The 24,544-nt window shown below is 45.5% G+C and overlaps 1 protein-coding gene across 4 annotated transcripts in view; it reads left to right on the top strand.

Moving 5' to 3' along the window:
- Nucleotides 1-24,544, top strand: part of osbpl10b (oxysterol binding protein-like 10b) — a 61,639-nt gene that overhangs the window by 2,509 nt on the left and 34,586 nt on the right. For 2 of the 4 annotated variants that reach the window (XM_062538332.1, XM_062538331.1), the window contains exons 2-6: nt 3,053-3,228; nt 6,912-6,991; nt 11,446-11,790; nt 18,342-18,636; nt 19,743-19,885. In XM_062538332.1, coding sequence (XP_062394316.1) covers nt 3,053-3,228; nt 6,912-6,991; nt 11,446-11,790; nt 18,342-18,636; nt 19,743-19,885 — 1,039 coding nt within the window. Of the gene's footprint in view, nt 1-3,052; nt 3,229-6,217; nt 6,290-6,911; nt 6,992-11,445; nt 11,791-18,341; nt 18,637-19,742; nt 19,886-24,544 lie in introns of those variants that run through there. The other 2 variants (XM_062538334.1, XM_062538333.1) reach the window with 2 other exon arrangements.

Genomic DNA, 24,544 nt, shown 5'->3' with positions numbered 1-24,544 from the left:
GTGTAAAGGAGGAAGTAGGAACGACTACTCCAAATGGCCCTATCACTCGTAATGTTTTGTAATATGCCGTTGATACACTGCCTGTAGCCATACTTTGGTGCACGGTATCTGTATCTATTTTTTTTTTAGTTTTGCAGCTCAAGGCTCTGTGTGTGACTGTGCTTTTCTTCATACCACCAGACATCCAGCAGCAAGCTCAATGGCTGCCTCTTAAGCAAAGATGTGATTGAATACTGATACAGTCGTTTCCTGCACATAATCTGCATTGTGTATAAACCGCAGGACAGTGTTTTATGCAAGTTAAAAGAAACAAAACCATATTGACACCATATTAACTGCCCCCCTTAACCTCATAGCTGAAGAAATTTGGCAAAATCAATGTAAAAGCCGCAGCCAATAGTCAAGAAATTACGGTATACTGCGGTCATCTCGGTCATAGCAAAGCAATAAATTACATTATTCAGGTTACCAAATTATGGATAGGGATGGGGTAGACCGCCTGTTGATTTATTAGCCCTAGTGCTTACAGTATGTAATGTGGTGATAAGGTTTTTACTATACTATAACAAGTGGATTACCATTCAGTAGCCTGTCTACACTGATGAACCCATACACTCTTTTGTTGCCATGGGCCACATGTTTCAAAGGTCATATGTAATTCTTGATTTTAGAAACAGTAAATTAATCTGTCCAGGAGTTTGTCTACCTTTATGTAGAGTTTACTTTGTTCCTACTCAGCGACTTAAATGTAGAAACTATAACGCCTTTTAGATATGTTTATATATTCACTGATTTTCTTTAATAATGTCATAAGTTGTATTTCCAATAGTAAAGGTCATTCCTTTGATGTTGTAGAGAAGCATATTTCTTTGTCATCCCGTGTCTCCTAACATTCTCTCCTACCCCTTCTCTGACCTTCCTGTTTCCATGACTATATAATTTATACATATTTTTCCCTCTGATCTCAGTCTGTGTTATTTTAATTATCCACCTCTTTAGCTCCAGATCCCACAACAAGATCACAGTTTTGGGCTAAGTTGCATAGTTTTATCAAAGCATTTTGTAAATGTTACCGTAATGATGCTCACTTAATTTGGTTAAATCGCCAGACCAGATTTTCCATGGGAAATTAATTGATTACCCCATGAAATGATCTCTAAGAAATTCCTTAGAAATTATCTGTAAGAAATTACACACACACACACACACACACACACACACACACACATACACATAGCCACTCACACGTGCACAGACAGACACACATACAGTACACTCACACACACACACACACACACACACACACGCACACACAGACACACACATACACACACACACTAACATACTTGACAGGTTTTAGAAGCCCAGAGAGAATTACTGTGGAGTCTTGACAGGAACTGTGCAAAGCTGAATGACAACCATGTAAATTATTCTTTTTAATTATTCACTCGAAACGCAAACAACACCGTCCCAAACACACATACACCACCACCACCCCACTACACTCACACCCAAGTGTGTGTCTAAGGATGCCCAGCCGCCAGTACACGGCTCATGGCACCTCCAGACCACCATGACGTTAGGAAATTCGACTAAGTGGGAAAATATGAAACAGGAAGAGCTCACAGTCATGCCACGATGGGCTGAGTGAGTTCTTTGCTGCAGTGAGAGCAAATGAGAGAGAGAGAAAGAGAGAGAGATAGAGAGAGAAGGAGGGAGAGAGAGAAGCAGATAGCAGATAAGTCACTGAAGAAATCCAACTTTAAGCCTGAGAGAAAATAACAATAACTTTTTTATGCTTCCCAGAGGATGTCTTCTGGGGCCCTGAACAGGTGCAGCTTGTTCCGCTTTGGGCGAGAAAGTATTTCAAGAGACAGCCTGTCATTTAAATGGACTTGCTTCTTAGGATTGCTGAGCTCATTGGAATGTAAAACATGTCCACAAACGGGAATGGCAAAAAGTGTTGCAATCGTCCAGACAAAATCCCTGATTATGAATCTAGTTCATAGCATTTTATAGCATATCCCCATTTAAATAATTTGATTGGAAAATAGTCAATAGTCCTAGCTCCCAGGGTTGAGTGATTGACAACCATAATCATGCTAGTTAGTCGATATTACAAGTAGATAACACAAAGGTATTATCTCAGTGTAACTGTTGTATTATAATGTGGTGTACTTCCTCATTTCCGGTTGCTTGTTAGCAAAGCAAAGCCTCACTGACTTTGATTCTTTTCTATAAAATGAGCATTCACTATTCACAGGTAGCCATTTCACTTTGCAAGCCACACTCTTACCCCGCGTCTCAATTCGCCCCTCTGCTCACTTGACAGGGACATTTCCACTTGATATTAGGTTCACGTGTGTAGCCGACTGACAGACACTCTTACCCAAAGTGACACACAGAAAATAAAATTTCACCAGAATGTATTCACCTAGGGAGCTGACCTCCTGCCCTGTTCACAGTCTACTCGTTGAGCTGAAATGGACGTGTCTATTTTCATCAGTGCATGCTGGGATATGAGCTATAGGACGAGATCATGCAGATATTCACAGTTGTATTAATGCCGATATGGCAGGCCAGTGATAATGGCCATCCATATAGAGTATGTAATGTTGAAATATGCATCCACCCAGTAGCAGAATGGGAAGAATCAGGAAAATTGGGATAATTCCCAGTCAGCCAGTAACGTTTTAAGGCCGGGCTGATTACTGTGAGCTTGAAAAAGGCATGGCCGATGTTTGGGTACAGATGGGCACTGAAGATTTTATATGAGCAGCCATGATGTGCTTTGAGTAGCCCTGTATTTCTCAGGTCATGTAGGGTCACACTCCCATCGACAGCCTGGCTCCCCGTCGGGAAGGGGCTGCTGGAGCTTGAAATCTCCCGGTAATATTTAGTGTCCCAGTCCGCCGCCTGAGTGTCTCTTTCAACACATCCCTTGAGAATGACCACTCCAGATGGTCAGATTCTACAGGGATGCTTGTATGTGTGTGTGTTCTATATTCTCTGTCCCCATGGAGACCCACCGTGTTGTCGTCCTCTTCCTCAGGTACTTTGTGCTGGACGCGGAGCAGGGGCAGCTGGACTACTTTGTGAATGAGCAGAGCCAGAGCCAGAAGCCCCGCGGCTCCCTGCCCCTCTCCGGGGCATCAGTGGTGCCTCATGACGAGCTGCCCCACATGTTCCTCATCTACGCTACCAACGGAGAGATCTTCAAGCTCAGAGGTGAGAGTGTTGGAGAGGGGAGGGGGGTTGATGTGTGTGTACGTGTGCTCTAGCTTGGGTTGTCACTGTTTAAATCATTCTGACCTTGGAGGTGTTATTTATTTATTTTTGTCACATTTTGGTTCCACGTTACATTTCCCGTCTCGGTCCACCAGATCAGATGTTATTTTGATTAACTTGTCGATCGGTTTAGGACTCCTATGTTTGTCTCAATGTTTTGTTTTGAATCTACTATCTTCCTCATCAAAAAAAGAAAAGAAATAAAGCATTATTAAAGATAGCTACAAACAAATCCTCTTGTTTATTGTGCCCAACCTGTCATGTCTCTATTCCCCACTATAGTGGAGCCTGCCCTACACTTTGAGAACCATTGGTTTAAATCATCCTTTCCCTTTTCTCTTTCTTTGTTGTGCTTATCTTCACCACAAATTGTAATCTTGCTTCCCAATCTCTCCCGTGACATAATGTTGTGTACTTGCCACACTTCCACCCCTGCACAGACACCTCTTTTCATAAAGTTGTTCTCCTCTTTTCATCTCAACCAGTTAAGATCGCTTCTGCTGTCATCGACTTGTGATTCCTCTTCTTTCCTGTTTTTTTTTAATCGCCTACTGCATCAACGGCTTCTTCTCCGCTCCGCTTTCATCTGCATGGATGCTTTTGCTTTTGTTCGCTCATCCACCCACACGAATTGCTCGTCGTCACCTTCTTCAGTTCAAAGGGATCCCTCTTCCCTCTTCCCCTGCCCAGGTTCTCCCTCTCTCTCTCTCCCTCTCTCTCTCTCTCTCACTCCCACTCGTTCTCTACTCCACAGCCCCTGTATCTCTCCCTAACAGTGTACTTTGCTGAAGATGTGTGAGTTGTCCAGGCTGGCGAGGCAAGGGCCGCTTGAGATATGGCTTTATAGCCGGTGGGTGGGTGGCGAGGTGAGCGCTTTTGATGGGTGTTTTAGGCAGGACAGCGTTATTGATGGCTGTGAATTAACGGGGTCAGCGGCTGATCTATATTTCAGAGGGGGGAGCCTGCGGCAGGAGGCAGCCCCAGAGGTGTGCTCCGAGGCACCGCTCCATGTGTGCTGATGGAGGCGAACTTGGAGCGGAACAAAATGAGATGCATGCAACTGCAGATGCAATTGGGGCTCTGTTCAGCAAGAGAGCCATTGACGGATTATTTGCAGAGTCACTGCATTTTCATGTGCATGTGACACCCCCCCCCCCCCCCCCCCCCCCACACACACACACACACACACACACACACTCCCTCAGCAATGAGTCCCCTTAGTGTGACCTGCCTTTACCCCCCAGATTGCCTTGAAATGTAAATAATTGAATCTGTAGGAAAATGCTGAAAACAAGCATTTAATTTGCTAAGTATTGATTGACAATGGATCTCTGAGATTATTGCAAAAGGAGGTGGGGGGTGGTTTGTGGGAAAAAGCTGACGTGCATCTCTCAAACACACACACACACACACACACACACACACATACACACACCATTCCACAGTCCATGATTGGCTGACTGCAGGGGTCATCTGAGCCCCCTGGTGGGTCCAGTGTCCAAATTGCCAATCTGCGGCTCCGTCTTTTTCTCATTTCACACCTTAGCAGTCAAACCCCGAGGGTGGAGCGCAGCTTTGTGTCGTGCCACACCACGCTTCCCGCCAACGCTGTAATATCTCGCCATCTGAAGGAAAGTGACATGGCTGCCTCTCACTTATTTGCACGTCGTCTTCACTTGTGATGGTGTGGGTGGAAGATGATGGTGGAGCGGGGGGGAGGAGTGCAGAGGTCAGCAGAGTAGTTGATAGGGTGGGAGTGGGTGGGTTAGTATTATAGTGGTTATAAATCAGCCATTTTGTTTTAGTCTGGTTAAAACCAGACTCATTCGCTTTGTAAGTAGCATCCGGGGAGTCATGATTTGGATGCGTTTTCAACACTAGCATCGCGACGGGCACAGACTTTGCGTTGACTTTGAAATCATTGGTCCAGCCTCACCATTCACATTGATCAAGGATTCATAACGTTACTTCCTACTTTGCCTAAACTTCACGAATTGACAATAAACAGCATCGATGGTCAGGAAACAATGTATGCAGGCCTACCTTTTTCGATTTCGAAACTATAGCTCTCGTCGCTGAAGGACATCTGGGTGGACATGGCCAGGCTTCCAATTTCCAATATCTATAATATTTTAAAAGTCAAATGACACGTTGGCTTTTGTTCCAAGCTCACAGAAATATGTGATATTTGTTGCAAGCTCGCACGCACACACAGACAGATATTGGCTGACACTTCAGTCATGTAAACATCTCGCACAATCCAAGATATCAAAGATTAATGATGCCTGCCAATCACACACTGTTGGCACAAAGATGATAGTGGAACAGAATGTCTCTTGTGGCGCCGATGTTATGCATAAGACATGAAGCCTAGATGCATCTCGGAATTGACAGGCTTAATTTTAGACTCAACAGGGGAGTATGTGTGTGTGTGTGTGTGTGTGTGTGTGTGGACGGGGGGGGGGGGGGGGGGGGGGTGGGGGTTGTTCATTGAGAGAGTTGTCCAGGGAGACTTGAAGTAGGCCAGCTGATTTTCATTTAGAGCGGAATGTTAGTGTGGGCTCCTGCTAGGCTGTGATGTATTGTTTTTAAACAAGGCTCTGCGCAGTGGGAACAGAGCACTGGTTAATCATACAGCAGCGGGTCAACAGCCAAGTCATATGCTCTGCCCTTGTGCAGCTATTTGTTTGTGTGTGTGTGTGTGTGTGTGTGTGTGTGTGTGTGTGTGTGTGTGTGTGTGTGTGTGTGTGTGTGTGTGTGTCTGTGTGTCTGTATGTGACCTAGCTGATACGGTGTGTGTGTACACACAAGGACATGTGGTGTGTGAGAACATAGGGGTGGGATGGGATATTGTGGTTCTAAAGTAGCAAGCTAAACAGAACATTAAACCTGTTTCATCAAATGGCCCAGATTGCCATCTGTTCCTACGGCCATTTGAAAGCACTTCAGACGAGCTGTAGCCTCAAAAGAGTCTTTTTTTGGACCAGTCTGCTGGCGTCAGGTCGCTGGTATTCATTTGCTCTACCGTTGATTAGTGTTCACCATGTTTATCTTTGCCAGTTGGCTTATGCTTGTCTACCAGAACTACTCTAGAACTGTCTGTCTGCTGTTCTCTTCCCTGTGTCTACTGGCCGGTATACAATCATTCATTTTGCCCACCTAGCTGCACGAATTGTTAGTGTATTTGTACACAGAATTGCTGGAGCATGTGGGTATCTTTCTGATTGACTGTAGACTGTGTACCTGCCCAACAGTCTGTCTGTCTGTCTGTCTGTCTTTCTCTCTATCTGTGTCTGTCTGTCTGTCTATCTATCTGTCTGTCTGTCATTCTTTCTATCTATGTCAGTCTGTCTGCCTGTGTCTGTCTGTTTGTCTGTCTGTCTGTCTGTCTGTCTGTCATTCTGTCTACCTGTCTGTCTGTCTTTCTGTCTGTCTGTCGACCTGTGTCTATCTGTCTGTCTTTCTGTTTGTCTGTGTCTGTCTGTCATTCTGTCTACCTGTGTCTGTCTGTCTGTCTGTCGACCTGTGTCTGTCTGTCTTTCTGTCTGTTTGTCTGTCTGTCTGTCATTCTGTCTACCTGTGTCTGTCTGTCTGATGGTCTGTTTTTCTGTCCATCCCCACAGCGTCTGATGCGCGTGAGCAGCAGCTGTGGATGACCCAACTCCAGCTCTGTACACGGCAACACTTAGATGGCAGTGCCAAGGTAACGTGAAACCAACTTTAACCCAATTAAAGTCTTCTTCTCTTTGGTCTCTTTGGCTGTGTGCTCTCCTTCCACACTCTCGTTTTCTCATTAGCCGTCTCTCTGGTAGTTTTGCTCCAACAAATCCTCCCTATTCGTCTGTCTGTCTACCTGTCTGTCTGTCTGTTTCTCTCTATGCCTGTTTCTGTCTGTCTGTCTACCTGTCTGTCTGTCTTCTGCACTCACTCCCAGCTTATCACTGTCTATGTCTGTTTCTGTCTGTCTGTCTGCCTGCCTGTTGGTCTCTCCCTTTTGGTTTCTGTCTTTCTGTCTGTGCTATGGTCATTTCCTCCCCTAGTTTCTCTGCCTCTCTGTCTCTCTGTTGGAGGCACTTCCCTTCTCCTTTGACCTCTGGGTCGAACCACAGCATGTGTCCTCAAGTAGTCGTGTGATTCCACCCATGGTGTTGTCTTCCTCTTGTCTTAACCAGCAATTTTAGTGCATTCTTCCTAAGCGTAGTACTGTTTTAACTAGCAATTCCACTGCATTCTTTCTTTGAGCTTTGCTGTTTCACCAGCAGTTTCAGTGCATTCTTTTAAGAGCAATACTGTCTGTCTTATCAGCCATTTTAGTGCATTATTTCTAAGAGCAGTACTATCTTCGTGTTTTTTCTCAGTCGCTTTGTTGCTTTTCTCACATCACATTTGCACAGCAGTTAGTGTATTTCTCAAAACTAGTGCAAACTGCAAAACCTAGTGGATAACCTACAAAAACACGTCACTTGCTCAAAATGGATAGTCCATTCCTCAAAAGCAAGTAGTCATGTCAGTGTCATCAAAATTAAAAGTCATTATGAACAAGATAGTCAAATGGCTTTGTCATGTTTTCGTTATGACAGTTTATTCTCTTTTCCAATGCAAAAAACCCCCCCAAAAAAACAGATCAAACTCTGTGACACTACCTGAAAATGTTCAAGATAGCATTATACACTACTTGGCCATTTGAAAAGTAAAGTTACAGCAAGCTCTTCAATTCTACAGCATTGTGACAGAATTTGATTACTAGTTCAACAATTTTGTATGTAATGACTTAAGAAATTGATTGAAGACTATTAGTTTTATTGTTTTATCATTAGTGTGTATTTATTAATGACTTTTCAGCATCCATAAATATAGTTAATTCTGACTGACATGACAAAAACATTTGCAATTTCTTCAGAGGAAGGAGAAATTACTATTATGATGTGCACAAATTACTAAATGTTACTAGAAGTTGAACTAATAGTTATGGTAATTTTCATTCTGATGTGAGAAAAGCACCAAACCGACTGAGGAAAACTGTAACCAGTGATTTTAGTGAACTCTTCCTAAGAGCAGTTTCTGTGTAAGGTGTGTAGAGTCCTTCACATAGACTTCAAATACAAGTGTAGATATTGGCTATTTGGGTGGTAAACATTAAACTAAAAGGTTCGCACAGAAGTAAATCAGTTTTCTTATGCTTGCATGTCTTGTGTGGTTAATAGGAGGCTAATACATAACTTGGCAGGGTTGATTCAGACAGCCTTGGACTTCAAAAGCTCAAAGTGCGATTCTGTTTGCAATATTTTAACGTAATTGACCACAAGATTGCTAAATACATTCCATTTAATCACTGTTAAACAAAACACCGATATATCTTGTGTTTCCCATTACATTTAGAGACATTTACATAAGTTATGACAGTGTTTGCCTACTTTGCCATGCTCTGCTGGGAGCCACTTAATTTTCTCAAGAATTTAATGGCCCACTGATTTTCTAATAATATCTCACAGAGGAGAGTCTGGTTAATCTTTACTTTGTTCCAAATGTAAACATTCACACTGTGGACGTGAAGTATTACTTTACAATAACAGAAAATATTTAAAATATTAAAGGATTAGTCTTATCTTGCAGTCCATGATGATCATTGTTGATCGAATGATGATGGATGTTTAGCAGCAGTCACAGTGTAGGATAACACTGAGCTTTTGCCTTAAAATATTCCTCATCTACAGTAGTTAGATGCTACTGCCTGTGTGTAGACCTGCAACCAGTGTCACGCAAATGTGTTTTTCACTGATCCTCCGCTACAAAAAATAATTGTGTAGAAATAGAAAGAGGTGGATCAAGGCTACTTTAACCTCAGCTTTAGATGTGACCATATGAATAATTGTGGAGGTAATGCAAGTATAACAATGAATAACATAATGAAAATATCTGAATAATCATTATTTCCCTCATGATGTGGACGAATAATGGTAGGAGTTGGATGTTCTATGAACAAGATGTGGAGATACAGAAGTGTATCTTGAGAACTGTAATGTTGTAGTCTGTTGCCTTGTGAGTACCAAGAAGCCATACAGTTCTGTGGTTCCCGCTCACAGAAATTATTTTTCCATCCGAGCAAATCCTGTTTTTTGGTGGTGAGCTTTGACCACATCATTATAAAGGCCTGCCAATGGTTCTTCAGGGTCTCAGGGCATGTTGGCCTCGCACGGACACCATCAAGCGAGAGCTTTTATGATTTCTCCAGCCATTTACCCTCCGCAATGGCCTGTGGGCAGCTGCTTTATTCATGACTCCAGAGCAAAATGCAAGTCAGCCAAAAACACACAAAATGATTACAAGCCAATTGCAATGCCCCTCTGACCTTTTGCTATGAGACCTGGTTGTAGCACCACATGTGATACTTCACAGGTCTACTGGGAGCTACAGTCTGTGTACGTGGCTGGAAAAAAATGAAAAGGACATTAGCTGTTGTTGTTATCTCCCAGAATGCTTTGCGAGTTGAAGTGCCTGTGCCCAGCCAGCAGCCACCATTCTCTTATCCAACAAACGTGGATCTGTGCCATTGAACTTAACCAAAATTACCCTGGCTGGCCGTCTGTGTTTCCTGCGATAATGCGTCTGATGTGTGCCAGGATTAGTGCGCTGCATGCGATCGGTGATAATAATGTGTTGTTTTGTCAGCAAAGTCAAGGATCCTGTCCTTAGGGTGACCTGTGGAAGCAGAAAGTTTACTACAGCAGTTTGTAGTGATGGATACTGCTGTGCTGGGTACTTTTGGTCTGCTGGCAGAGTGCTTTTATCTAACGCTGCCTCAAGAAGAGGGAAGCAGTGTTGATATGATGTGGCTATTCTGCCATAGCGTGGGAATATAGCATGAAATAACTTAGCGTTTTGTATTATAGTTCTGTATTTTTGTTCATTACTGTAAGATTGCAGGATAATAGCATTCATTAATCATAACTGTAATCCATGGATAGTTCATAGGTTGTGGTTGGATGTAGGTTATTATGATTGTTGTGTACCGTAGTAACATATTTGTTGTTCTTTAATAACAAAATGACTAAAACTATTGAAAATATCTGACAGTGGCAATGAATCCATGAGTGCCTGACACGTACGATGTTACTACACTCAATGCTTATGCAAGTTCCTCTGCTTCCCTGAAATCCTCCCATAGAGATAAAGCAGAGCTCCTTGGCATTACCTCTGACTTAAGTCTGCTCTTAGCTCCCGTTCACACTTACAATAGTGTTTGAGAACCACTTTGTAGTGTAGGCTCCCATTGCAGCTAAAGATGGAATGACTACTGTATCTGTCGTGATGCTGAGAGCTGATAGAGGATCTCTGAGCGCAGGATCTGATTTCAGACTCTGTGTCATTGCTCAGCCCTCTCTTGCCTGGCAGTATGTTGTCTGTATTCTCCCTCTCTCTCCCTCTCTCTCTCCCTCTCTCATGCTCTCTCTCTGTCTCTGTCTCTCTCTGTTGCTCTCTCACTTCCGGGCTTTCTCAGCATCTGCCTGGCTGCCCCCACCCCACCCCACCTCTCGCTCTGTTTCTCCCTGCCGTGCTGGTATGGGTAGTGCTCTCTCACGGGCTTCTATTCTCCATCTTTGCTTCTCTCTGCTCCCCACCTCTGCCTCCCTATTACCCTCTCTCTCTTTCTCTCCCTCTCTCTCGCTCGCTCTCTCTCTCTCACTCTCTCTCTCTCTCACTCTCTCTCTCTCTGTCTCTCTCGCTCTCTCGCTCTCCTCTCTCTCTGCCCTCTCATTATTCTGCATTCTCCCTCTCTCTCTCTCTCTCTACCCTCTCATTATTCTACATTCTCTCTCTTTCTCTCTGTTCCTTTCCTCTCTGATCTGTTTCTTGTCTCGTTGCTCCTTTTATTCTTCTTTCTCTCCTCTCTCTCTCTCTTCCCATCTCCCTGTCTGTGCTCTCTCTCTCTCTCTCTCTCCCCCGTGCTCCCTCCCTCTCTCTCTCTCTCCCTCCCTCCTCCCTCCGTGTGTGGCTGTTGGTGGGGGTGGCGTGAGGCTGAAGATGCCCTTGCGTGTGGCAGCAGCAGCGGAGCGTGTTCCCGGCGGAGGGGCTCGGATGGCCGCAGGGAAGAAGGGCGCCGGGTGCGGTGACTGTCCCCCGTCTGACTCCTGCTCCTGCTGCTCCTGTCTTTTTCAGGGCATCACCGCCGCCACCTCCACCTCCTCCTCTTCCTCCTCCTCATCATCCTCCAACGCCGCCCCGGGCTGGACACGCGGCTCCCCCCACCCTCCAGCATCAGCAGCACCTCCTCCTCCTCCTCCTCCTCCTACTCCTCAAGCCACCTCCATCACCACCACCACCACCACCACCACCACCACCACCGCCACCTCCTCCTCTCCACCCAGTGCCCAGCAGAAACCACTCCTCTACGGGGTGCCCGCCTCCATCTTCTCCTTCACCCACCACAAGTGCCCCACCTCCATCGGCCACCGGGCCAAGAGCCAGAACTTGGACCCCGGACAGCTCCAGGAGGTCAAAGAGGTAGGGCGGCCCGGACAGGGGGTTTGTAGGGTGGGGTGCTCCGAGGGGGAGATCCCCCCCCCCCCCCCCTCACCCCTTGGTTTGAATGTAGAGACGGTGCACCTGCTAAAGGCCAGCTGTGTTACTCGTATCATATAGTGTGCAGAAGGAGTGGAGTGAGTGGGAACAAAAGATAAGTGGGGACAAAGGTGGACGAGTGTAGGCTGCTTGCTGGCGCAAAATGTTCTCTGCAGAGAACTGAAACACTTCTGGAACAATCAGTATATTTGCAGGGTCATTTTGGAAAGTAAAGGCACTCTTTCTTCTAAGGTCAGTCTCGGTGACGGTTTGATATGCAGTGTGTGTTCTCTCGTGTCTTTGCACTTTGCCTGCTCTTGCAGTGCTGTTGTTATTCTCTGGGGCTGGCCGGTCTCTAACCGTCGTGTCAGCATCTCTGAAGAGACAGTTCAGCACTAGAGGTTTATCATCGCCTGTTTGACATTGTCAGGGGCTAGAGCATCTTTAGATGGTCACTTTATTTGTCAAAGCTCATGTAGTTGCAAAAGCAACTTTGTAAAGTTTTATCGTAAAGGAAAACAATTGGTTTTACCTAGCTTGAGTTGCTGCAGCCAGAAGCTAAAGCATCCAGGTAGCTGCAGTGCTACTATGGGGACATGAACATGGGGGCTCAGGGGCAGGGTCCCCCCAGGGTGTAGCTGCCTGGCTACTTTAGCTACTGGCTGCACAACTCGACTGGGTAACTAGATAAAACCAATTGTTTTTGCTTTTTCCATACCGCTTTTTTGTGACCTTTGAAACGGAGATCTATGTGAAAAATGGTGAATGATGAAAAAGTGAATGGACTTTTTATTGTCATGTTTGATAGTGGCCCCAGCTCAAACTTATTGTGTGCTTAAGCATATGTCTTTACAGGGGCCCAAGTAGCACATGATGTGTATTTATTTTTGAATAATTGTTGAGTGCTATTAACTTCTTGAATTAGTACAAATTGTTGCAAGGCTTACATGAGTTATTGGTTGTGGTGTATGCTTAGCCATTCGTAGCATTATGTACTTTTGTGAGAAGCATGTTTATGATTATGATTATTTAATGCTTTCTAACTAAGTACTCTTCTGTTAGGACAATAGGATGCTTAAATATGTATCCTAATGGTATGTTTTTGTCTTGATTGACTTCTCTGTCCGTGGGCTCTGAATCAGTTTCCTCTCCACTGATGTTTGACTTGCGAGGACATGTTTCTCTCCAGTGAAAAGTTATTCTTTCATTTACCAGCAAACCCAAAGTGACAGACAGTAATTGAAGACCCCAGAGTCCTAGAAATAAATCCTGCTTCAGTATTTTTTTAAGGAACCAAAAAGGCTGAAATTATTCAGGACCCTCTCCAAAAAATGACTCATCTTACTCCTGCGAGAATTCATTATTTATTAGAGTTATGCTCCGTGCCAACAGATGTTCTTATATAAAGCGTGGTATCACCAGAAATGCTGGTAGGAGTATTAAGAGGAATCCTCGCATCTACCTGAAGTGGTTTATGAGAAAGAGAATAGTCGTCTCTTCTAGTCGGTCTATCATCTGAGATATGGCATACTGTATGTACTGGTGGTTTCCTGAGGAACTTTTTTGATGGTTTCAAAGACAACCTGCAGCTGCAACTGTTCCGGGCCCAACGGTTGATCTTGGTCGCAATCTCAACCCACTTCAAATCCACTGCCTCTGATTTATGATCTAGTCTCCCTCTCTCTCTCTCTCTCTCTCTCTCTCTCTCTCTCTCTCTCTCTCTCTCTCTCTCTCTCTCTCTCTCTCTCTCTGTCGACAGACTTTGAAGTGTTAAGCCTGAATACGGCCTCCCCCTGACACGTCTACAAATGTGTGGCTGAGGGTTGGCCATTCAGATATCTGACAGGGCCCCACAGGGACCAGCAGTGCCAGAAGTGTGTGTGTGTGTGTGTGTGTGTGTGTGTGTGTGTGTGTGTGTCCGTGCACGTCCTCTCTAAAAGGAAAAGCAAATCTGGAGTGAGACCCTGGACAGCTCCTCTCCTGCCTGGCGGAGATAGCGACTTGACTGTGCGGCAGCCTGCTTGTGTGTGTGTGTGTGTGTGTGTCAGAGCAAAGACTGGTTTAGCTTCAGCCAGCTAGCGGGGCTTTGAAGTCGTGATTTGCCGTCTGGTTGGAGACACTGTAATGTAAATGGTTTGTGCCTACCGTACTTACGGCTGCCCAGGTGCGTATTTATAGAAGCACTTGAAGTGAAGAGTGTCATTTTTATTCCCCGCCGGAGGTTGCATGTGCCATGTTCATGTTGGGATTAAGAACACTATTTCCCGGTTTCTTTCCCGCTTGGTGACAACTAAGCCATGTGCCGACCTTGCTTAAAGTACTGTACGCAGTGCTGCTGCTGGCTATACTGAATTTTCATTTGAATTTTTGAGTGAATTCTCCAGCTGCGATTTAGCTACTCCAGGGAGGCGTTTGGGCGCCGTAAGTGTGTGAAGGACTTCAGTAGTTACGAGCCACTGAAAGGCCTGAGACAGCAGAGAAGCAACCAGGCTGTCAAGGTAGAGACCCTCCATTTTTAGAGAGAAAAAAACAGGTTTTGGAGGTTTCCTTAAGATGGAATGCTTCATGGTTTCATGGGAATCCTCTGATGAGGTGCTTTCTACTAAGCTTTTCTGAAGATTATTTGGCTAGCGTCTCCAGGTGAGAAGAACTATTTTCTGGACCAGCCCCCCTGAAGAAGCTGTGTGGCTCAGTAAAGACTCCTCTTGCCCTTCTTGCCTTGTAGAGCCAACACATGAGGAACATTCGTTCTATTTCTGAGCCAGGCTCTGCCCCAGAAAAGCCAGATGAGTAAGAAGTGCCTTTAGAAAATGGCCGACGGCACTATCTCTGCTTAAAAACGTACACTTGAGGGCTCCACACGGACTTCCTCCCTTTTCCTCTTGGCTTGACCTCCTCACCCCTGCGGCTCCTCACTGCGTCAGTCGCATGACCGCAAGGGCAGTGGCACGGTTTAGACAGAACAGGGAAGAGGAGTGGGGGGGGGGGGGGGCGGAGAGAGGAGAGGATGGGCTGAGCCGAAGGGGATCCTTTTACAGGCCTCAGCCTATGAGCCAGGGGGGCCTTGGAGAGCAGCGGGCGCTTGCCTACGTAAGCAGAATAAGAGAGACACACAAGTTGACAGCAGTAGGCAGGACAGATACGAGGCTATAAATACAGAAAGAGAGAGAGAGAGAGAGAGAGAGAGAGAGAGAGAGAGAGAGAGAGAGAGAGAGAGAGAGAGAGCGCAGAAGAGAAAATGGTGCACTTTCTGTCTCTGCTGACTCCTCAGGTACAAAGGCAAACAAAAGCCCCTTAATGTGAGCTGAGCTCAGAGGGGGACTGTGCTGCTGCTGTGTGTGTGACCAGCTAGAATAAAAAGGCCACACAACAGATTCACATATGCAGCCGAGAGATAGACAGAAACACAGAAAAAGAAAGAGGGAGGAAGAGAGAGAGAGAGAAAGAGAGAGAGAAGAGAGAGAGAAGGCCCCTTAGCCCTAAAGACACCAGACCGCTCTCTCCTGATCATCAGTGGAGCTCAAACAGCGCCCACTCTGAGGCTAGTCTCCCTGGAATGACACTTTGAGATGAGATGGGAGACGCTCACCACAGGCAGTCCAGCACACAGAGCCCCATTCTCAAAAAAAACCCAGCAGCATTGAGCTTGTTGTTGTTGTTGTTGTTGTTTTTGCCGAAGGGGAGCGTGTCTCGTTGTCAGAGTAATGACCTGCGATGTGGAAGTGAGCGATTGAGATGTGGGGAGGAGCAGGCCAGCTCATGGTTCGCCGTGCAGGTCGGCATGATTGACACCTCTTGCCTCTCTCGTTGCAACTACAGAGGCACGGCTTGATTTTTTTTATGCCTCTCAGAAGAAGAAAAGGAAGAGGAAAAAGGGAGATGTGGAGAGAGGGAGCGAGGGAAGGAGGGAGGGAGGGAGGGGGAGAAGGAACAAAAAGAAGCGTATCAATTTTGCATGAAGGTTGGGTTATGAGCGTGGCAGTAGCTGGAAGCGAGGCAGAAATCAGTGGTCATGTCTGAGCGAACAGCCTGCCCTGCTGTGCCACATAATAGCAGAAATCCGGGAAACGGAGCGGCCGGCGGACGCCTTTGATGAGGGAGCCGGAGCCTGCGGTGACCTGCCTGTACGGCTGCATTATTCAGAGCCCAACGCCAGAGCCGGTCACCCCACCTCCACCTCCACCTCCACCTCCACCTCCTCCGCATGCAGCATATCAATCAGCTTAACTCAGCTCAACTTGTCATGAGGATCCATTGCTGATTCAGTTGTTACAATGGGAATTCTGATCGTTTGAAACGATTCGGTGCTACAGTATGTATGTCGTCCATGATATACTGGTAGATGTCCTCCCCGTGATGAGCAATTTGTCACATTGACATATTAATGATATAGCTGAAACACCTTCAGTTATGTATGGCACGATAGGTAACTCACATGTAGAATGAGAGTATGGCAGAAGGCAGTTCAGAGTGTACTTGAGGAACAAGAGTTTTGCTTTTTTTGTGTTGCCATAAAAAATACCTTGAAATATGTGATAGTTTTAAGTCTATATTGCCTTCCTTCTATTGTATCTTAAATCCTAAATGCTGGCTATCAGATTAAAACCTGTCTGTCTGCCTGTCTCTCTATCTATCTGTCTATCTGTTGGCCTTCCATAACCAAATGTTAGATCCAAAGCATAGGTACAGTATAACATATGGTCCGATCAAATCTGGCCAATGCAACCCCCCAATAGTCATCATGATGATGAATGGAACTGTTACAGAGTGTGATGAAGTGAGGGACTCAACCCTCCTGATGTCCAACTCAAAGTTTTGCCTTTGATCAGCAGGTTAAATCTCACATTTGATTCCATGGCGGCTGTGATTAAAGAGCAAAGTGCTGAAATGTTACCTGCCAGTCACAGACACTAAGGGGGCCTGTGTGTGTGTGTGTGTGCTCCCCGAGGTGTGACCCAGAGGGTCTCTAACATCTCACACACATCTCAGCACCTTGACGCCGCTAATGTAATGGGCGTATGGGCCATGAGTGACATGCAGCAGCACTGCTGTAATAGTGTTGTTATGGAATGAGTGAAGAGGGCCCCGAGGGAGGAGAGAGAGAGAGAGAGAGAGAGAGAGAGAGAGGGAGGGAGAGAGAGAGAGAGATGGGGGGGGGGGGTCAATTCAGCCCCAGGAGCAGTAATTAAATTCTTCTCTTTCACGCATTCGTACCACCTCTCCCTCTCTTTCCCACTGTTGCACTGTGGGAAAGATGGAGTGAGTCGCTGGAGGACTCCCTCTCTGTAGTCTGCTGAATGTGCGTAGTGAAGGAGCCTCTGAGAAGCTCCGGAGTCTCTCGCCACTGACAGACACAGACAGAGTCACTACTATCACAGAGGCTTGCTGCCAACAAGCCCTCCATCTGACAATCAGCTTTGTCTTCTGCCTGTGAGCAGGCAGGGATTTGACACATACATATAGACAAGCCTATGCTCTCTTACGTGCAAATGCACAATGCAAATGCATATTCATAGACACACACACACACACACACACACACACACACACACACACACTCACCACACACACCCTGTCAATATGACCAAGACAACTAGCTTCAGTGTGTGAGCAGCACTGCACACACACTTTTCCATCTTAAACAGATAGACACTCTTTGTGGTTGCTTCCAGTAAATCAGTGTCCTGGCTGGACTCCCAAGGCTTCCTGGCTATGAGCGCAGCATTTAATGTTTCTCAGCATCAGTCCGTGCACAGCCCACAGACAGAAGGGCTGATGGAACAGAGCGGATTCTAAGGCCACTGGTTCCACTATTAACCCTACTGTACACGTGTACTGTACTGTGTGTCAGGTCATTTGTCTCAGTTTCATTTTGTTTGGAAGACATACAAGGCTGTATAATTTGAAAAAAATGCCCAGATACGTTCATTGGGCGCCACGGATGTCTATCAAATGTGACTGTGCATAGCTCATCATCGTCTTGCTCTCCCCCCTGTTCTGTGATTGGTCCCCTATCTGAGGGAAAAATTAGGGCGGTAGTTTCCAGGCTGCCTTAGCAGCGTCAATCAAATCGTGTGCAAGGCAGCATGGGAACACCCAGGCTACTGTGAGACAGTAACTGAGCTGAACTGAGTCTTTCAGTGACTTTGTAGAACTTTCATAGAGCCAAGTTATCATATCTGACTGTTTTTCTCTGATTGGCTTTTCCTCCCTCATCACACTAACTGTTTCTCTCTGATTGGCTCTTCCTCCCTCATCACACTAACTGTATCTCTCTGATTGGCTCTTGTTCCGTCCTCAAACTGACTGTTTCTCTCTGATTGGCTCTTCCTCCCTCATCACACTAACTGTTCCTCTCTGATTGGCTCTTCCTCCCCCCCCATCACACTTGGTTGGTTCTTCCACCCTTACCATACTCTCTCCGTCCGATTGGTTGTCATCAGACATCATCGCCCATAGTCATCACGTGTCCCCCGTCCCCCTGTGTGTCCCAGGTGATGTCCAAGGCGGAGGACCAGCAGAAGAACCTGGTCCACAACATCGAGTCTCTGCCCAGCCGCGGGCCCATGTCCGCGCTGGACCAGGACTTCCTGCTGCTGAAGGCCACCTCGGCGGCCACGCTCAGCTGCCTGGGGGAGTGCCTCAACATCCTGCAGCACAACGTCTCGCAGGCCGCCCAGCACCTGGCCCACAACCAGGCGCCCAGCCACAACCACAACCACAACCAGAACCAGAATCAAAACCAGAACCAGAACCAAAACCAGAACCAGAACCAGAGCCAGCCCGCAGGTGAGCGTGAAAGGCTGTTCATGAGGTTGCCATGACACTCATCACCATGGATAAAGACAAATGCGGACAATAGTGAGGAGGAGACGGAGAAGAAGATTCAGAGGAGATCAAAGAGTAGTTCCAGAGTTAAAACAACCTGAGGTTATTTGATTGGTGGTTGATAACGGGTTGCACACACATGCATACATGGTAATGTAGTGGTTAAGGAGCTAAGCTACAGTAGCATGTAGTAGCCTGAAAGTTGTCGGTTCAATTCCCGGCTTCCACCGCTGTGCCCTTGGGCAAGGCACTTACCCTGAGGTTGCCCCGGGGACAACGTAATCCCTTCTAATATACTTGACATATGTAAGTCTCTTTGGACAAACAGTGTCCGCTAAATGTAATGTACAAACAAACAACAACTGTCTAACTCAAAACTCCTCAGAATAACGTAACTCAATTCAAGTCAATTCAAACAGAGTTTGAACTCGTTATCATCCAGGTTGTTTTAACTCCAAATCTTTCCTTTAAGTGGAATATTGAAAAAGAAGAGAAGAGATGAACAGAGATTCTCCTCACTTAAGAGGACTGAGGATATTAAGAAACAGGTTAGATGGATAAATTAAAATGAACTGAAAGCAATGAACGATTGTTTCATTCAATGAATGAATGAATGAATGAATGAATGAAAAATGGATGATTGTTAGGGCAGTAGGGATGACCCCAAGTGGGATGTTACTGATGGAATTGGCTGAAGTGGCGTCATCCTCTTCGTCTTTAATAGCATCATCTTCATCCAGAGGACAATCCATATTTTACTAGTGTTGCATGCATATGTCATCATTTTCATTTAGGATAATCTGTCTCTCTCTCTCTCTCTCTCTCTCTCTCTCTCTCTGTGTATGAGTGTGTGGTGTGTGTTTGAGTGTCTGTGCATATATGAAAGAGGAAGAGAGAGAGAGAGAGTGTATGTGTGTGTGTGTGTGTTTATGTTTGTATTAGTGAGTGTGTGGATGTATGTGTGTGTGAGTGAGTCTCCTTTCTGAGTGCCCGTGAGGTTGTGTGTGTGTGTGTGTGTGTGTGTGTGTGGATGCACCCAGACACTCATTATGTAATTCCATCTCCAGACGGTGTGTCTGGGTGGAGTGGCGGCAAGCCGGCCCCCGCCGATCAGAAGCGAAGCAGCGGCCTGACAACGCTCTCCTCTCCTGGCAGAACCCACCTCCGCTCCCCCTCCCCCCGCAACAAGGAGCCACTGCAGACCTCCGAGGTAAAAAGAAAAGGAGAGAGAGAGAGAGAGAGAGAGAGACATTTGAGGAGTGAGAATTCTTTACAACACATAATGCACCACAGAATATCCAACACATACAAACCCAATGCATCAAATACTGTAATTTCCCGACTATTAGCCTCGGCTTATACAATGATTTTGCAAAATTTCTTCAGCTATGAGGTTATACAAGGGGGGTAATATGGTTATACAAGGGGGTTAATATGGTGTTAATATGGTTTTGTTTCTTTTATCTTGCATAAAACACTGTCCTGTGGCTTATGCACAATGCCGCTTATATGCGGGAAATTACTGTACTAGGCTACTACATCCAATCTACAGGAGATGCTTCTTCCTGCAACCCAATCAGTGGCCTGTTCAAGACGTCACGCTCTGGACGCTCCTCCGACTCCCCTAGACAATCAAGTCGTCTAAGTAGGGAGAAAGAGAGCGAGATAGAGAGATAGAGAGAGAGAGCAAGAAAGAGAGAAAGCGAGCTCTTTTAGCTTTTCTCTAACTTCCCACAGTAAATCACCTCCTGCCTTATGCATTATTAATGATGTTGCTCCTTGTGTTTATTTCCCCCCGCTCTGTTTTTGCTTGTCGGAGGCTAGTCTCTGCTGAATTCGTGTAGAATTGTCCTTGAATTCATTCAGGCAATACACTTGCCATCTGTGAGGGGACCATCGAGGGCTTATTATGGGAAAAGTATAAGTTTGAAAAATAATTGAAATACGCCTGCAAAGGCTGACAGGTCTTTGAAGACTCTAGACTCAGGTTTCTCTCTCTTTTTTATTTTATTCATGCCTCTGTCTTTCTTTTTTTTCTACTATTGTCTTCAGCTGGCAAACTTCCACTTTCATTGTTCTGGGGAGAGAAGAGAACTAATTGGGTGTGCTTTAGTTTCCTCTGTTCTGCCTTGTCTCTCTGTTCTCTGCTCCCTCTTTCTTTCTGTTCTCTCCCCCTCCATCCCTCCCTCCCTCTCTCTCTCTCTCTCTCTCTCTCTCTCTCTCTCTCTCTCTCTCTCTCACTCTCTCTCTCTCCTAACTGAGGATCCCCCTCACTACATGAACTATTGCAGAATGAGTCATCACTCTCACTCTCTCGGAAACTTTCTCTTCCAGACTCTGTTTCATCTTTTCTCCCCCCCATCCCCCCCACCCCCTGCCCCCACTCTCCCCACCACCATGGCCCCTCTTCACTGGAGCTTCACTTCGCTGTCTGCTTGAAGGGAAGTAATTGGCGCGGTGCCATTTCCACATTGCGGTTATTAGAGGGGGAAAAAGCCTGTCCTCACACAGGGGTTTGGCAAAACTGGGTTTCGGTGGTGGTGACAATTTAGTGCCACTGCCTTCATTTCAAAGCCAGCGGCATATCGGTGACAACCGGCTCTGGTACCGTTTATCGCCTGTCCCTGTACGGTCTTAATAATGAGGGTGGAGAGACTAATGTCACATCTATAAAATGGCCACAGTTTATTATCGTTTCTGCACAGCACGTGCATGCATGTGTGTGAGACATGCTGCCACTTACAAATAGGCTACATGTAGAATGCTTTACATGTACTGTATGGCTTCACAATACGTGTGGTTGACCAATGAATTTGTGTTATCTGTTGCCTTCTGAGTCGGAGTCGGAAGAGCAGACGCTATGGATTTGATCATTAGCCGTTAGCCGCGCAGGCTGATGGCAGTGATTCTGTGGGGTGGGGTAGGGTGGAGTGGGGAGGGGAGGGGAGGACGGTGAAATATGCTGATGTGCCAGAGCGCTCATAGCAGTGCCGCTCTGCTGAAATGAGCCCCATCAATCTGAGCCTAGCCTCGGCACGTGAGAGATGGATGAGGGAGAGGGAGAGGGAGGGAGAGGGAGGGAGAGGGAGGGAGGAAGGAAGGGAAAGAGGGAGAGAGAGAGAGAGAGAATGAGAGAGAGAAAGGAAGAAAAGAAAAAGAGAGAGAAAGGAAGAAAGAAAGAGAGAGGGAGAGGCTGGCCACTGGGGTTCATACATACAGCTCGCTGCGTCCTGCTGGATCCTATGGAGGAATTGAAGGAAGTTGCAATCTGTCACAGCGGTCTCTGGATAGCACCAGGAGATGTCAGTTAATGGGGCCTTTGGAATATGTCAGGTGGCAGCATTGTCAGTATACAGACATACCCTAAAATATAGATAAATAGCATTTAACTGCGTGTTGACAACACATTTCACTATTACAATATGTGTGTGAAGTTGCATTGGAGCCTTTTGTGTGGGATTAGAAGTACTTGTTGGTCCTTCGCAATAAAAAAAAAAGCAATTAGAGTCCATGAATAGGCTGTCCTATGATATAGTGGGAAGTACTGTATCGCCTCCTTACAAAGCTATGCAAATTACCCCTCATTGCCATTGTAATGGATTCCAATGTCATCTAGCTGTTCATCTCCATTCATTAGCTGGAGAGCCTCTGGTAGATAATGGGGCTCATTTAAATGGCGTGGGTCTGTGCTTGTTTATGAGCTGATTGACAGGCCTGTCATCCATCACTCGTATAATGACTCATATCAGGGTTTGATTCTTTTATGTCTGCCGCACACTACAGGGATTTTGCCAGGCAAACTAATTATAAAGGCTGATGATCATACTTTGTCCTTTAAATGTATATCATATGTTTTAGCAGATGTGTTTATTCATAACTCTTACAGTCTCAGTACAGTACATGATGATGCAGGCTTCTCAACACAGGTTCTCCACGGATCCTACAAGTAGATTCTACTAATAATCTTACGGTACATGGTGAGAACCTTTGGGTTCTCAACACAGGTTCCCCATACCCTATAATATACTGTAAGTAGATTCTACTAATAATCTCACGGGCCATGATGAAACCCGTTAGAAGAACCCTAGATAGATTCCCTTGGAACTCTTGGCAGATTAAGATACATGCTTTAACTGCTCTGTGATCTGCGTTAGCAGCCACAAGCATCATTCGGCATGTTTAGTCGTATAAAAGGCACAATAAACACAGGAAGCAGCGGAGCGGGCGAATCCAGTGATCCATCTGCCGGATGGCGTGTAATGTGTGGCCGTGGGTTAGGGGGCCATAAAACTCAGTGTAAAACAGATGGGAGACGCAGAAATCTTTACAAGAAACATAATGCTTTATCATTGTAGCCCAGGAGCCACAATAGAATATCTGTGGTTCTCACTCTCTATTTCTCTCTCCGTACAGCATATGGTATTTCAAATAAACACACACCCAGTATACTGTATACTGTAGATAATATATATATATATATATATATATATATATATATATATATACTCACACACACACACACACACACACACACACACACACACACACACACACACACACACACACACATCGTAATTTCCCCACTATTAGCTGAAGTTTATACATTGATTTTGCAAAAAAATTCTTCAGCTATGAGGTTAATATGGAGTCAGTTAAAATGTCAGTTTTTAATATTTTTTTTTTACTTGCATAAAACACTGCCCTGCAGTTTATACACAATGATACACAGGACATGTCTGTATCTGTATACACATGTAGTGTGTAAAAATGGAGACAACATGTATGTGTGTAAAGGTGACATTTAGACTAGCTATAGAAGTGTGGAGGTGAACTATTTATAGGTGTATAGTGTACTTGTTCATAGTATTTACTTTTAAGTCCCCACAAATAGGGGTTTGCAGGATGCAGTCTCACACTATGGCAACAGAATAACTTTTTAGAACTGTAAACAATCGTGCTTCTCTTCTATTCCAAGTCTCTTTCTCTTCTATATTCCATTCCGTTTTGTTTCTGTGTTCCTGGGATGTTTTCAGTCAATTTTTGAATCAGACTCACACTCCACTCCACCCACGCACTGAAGGATGGCTTTCCCTCAGCTGCGCCATCCTGCACTGTGACTGGTGAACAGCAGAGGATGCTAGAGGACCCTGGGACGCTGGCGGTGGGGAAGTGGGGATGGTGCCGTGAGGGTCTGTACAACGGCTCCATGCTTAAGTGCATAACATGCCGCGGGGGCCAGGAGTCAGCCGTAGCGCTGGAGACGCTGAGATGAATATGGAGGGGGGGGGGGGGGGGGGGGGGGGTTCAGGGACGGTTGGCCTTGGAGGGTAATGTACTCAAGTGGATGCTTGACTTAAGAGTTATTTTAAGCTCTGCTCCACATAAGTTGATTGAGTCTTGACATGGATTTGAGGACAAACATACGGAATAAACACATGAATTCTGTTATAATTGTTGTCTTTAAAAGGATCCATTTCTTTAATGGAATTAGTCCCCCATATGAATTGTTATTCCTATTGGTATGTTGGTATATTGGTTTGCACAGTGATACTTTATGTTGCATTCTGAAAGTAAACTAAGTGACATTTCATTAAGGAACTTAGCTCGACAGCAATTTATTTTCATTTACATTTCCAACCGGTACATGTAAGTTCTTGTGGAAATTGATCATGTAGACAATTTTATAATACAGATAATACTGGCAATAATGCATACTGTGTGCATAATATAGAAATATCCTATTCATTTGATTTATTCACATTCATAAAATCTTCACAATGGACAGTCGCATGCATATCCTGTGTGTGTGTGTGTGTGTGTGTGTGTGTGTGTGTGTGTGTGTGTGTGTGTGTGTTTGTGTGTGTGTGTG

Source organism: Sardina pilchardus, chromosome 6 (assembly GCF_963854185.1).
Source record: "Sardina pilchardus chromosome 6, fSarPil1.1, whole genome shotgun sequence".
NCBI classification, from domain to species: Eukaryota; Metazoa; Chordata; class Actinopteri; order Clupeiformes; family Clupeidae; genus Sardina; species Sardina pilchardus.
Note: the sequence above shows the minus strand (reverse complement) of the source record. Positions and strands in the feature narration are given on the sequence as shown.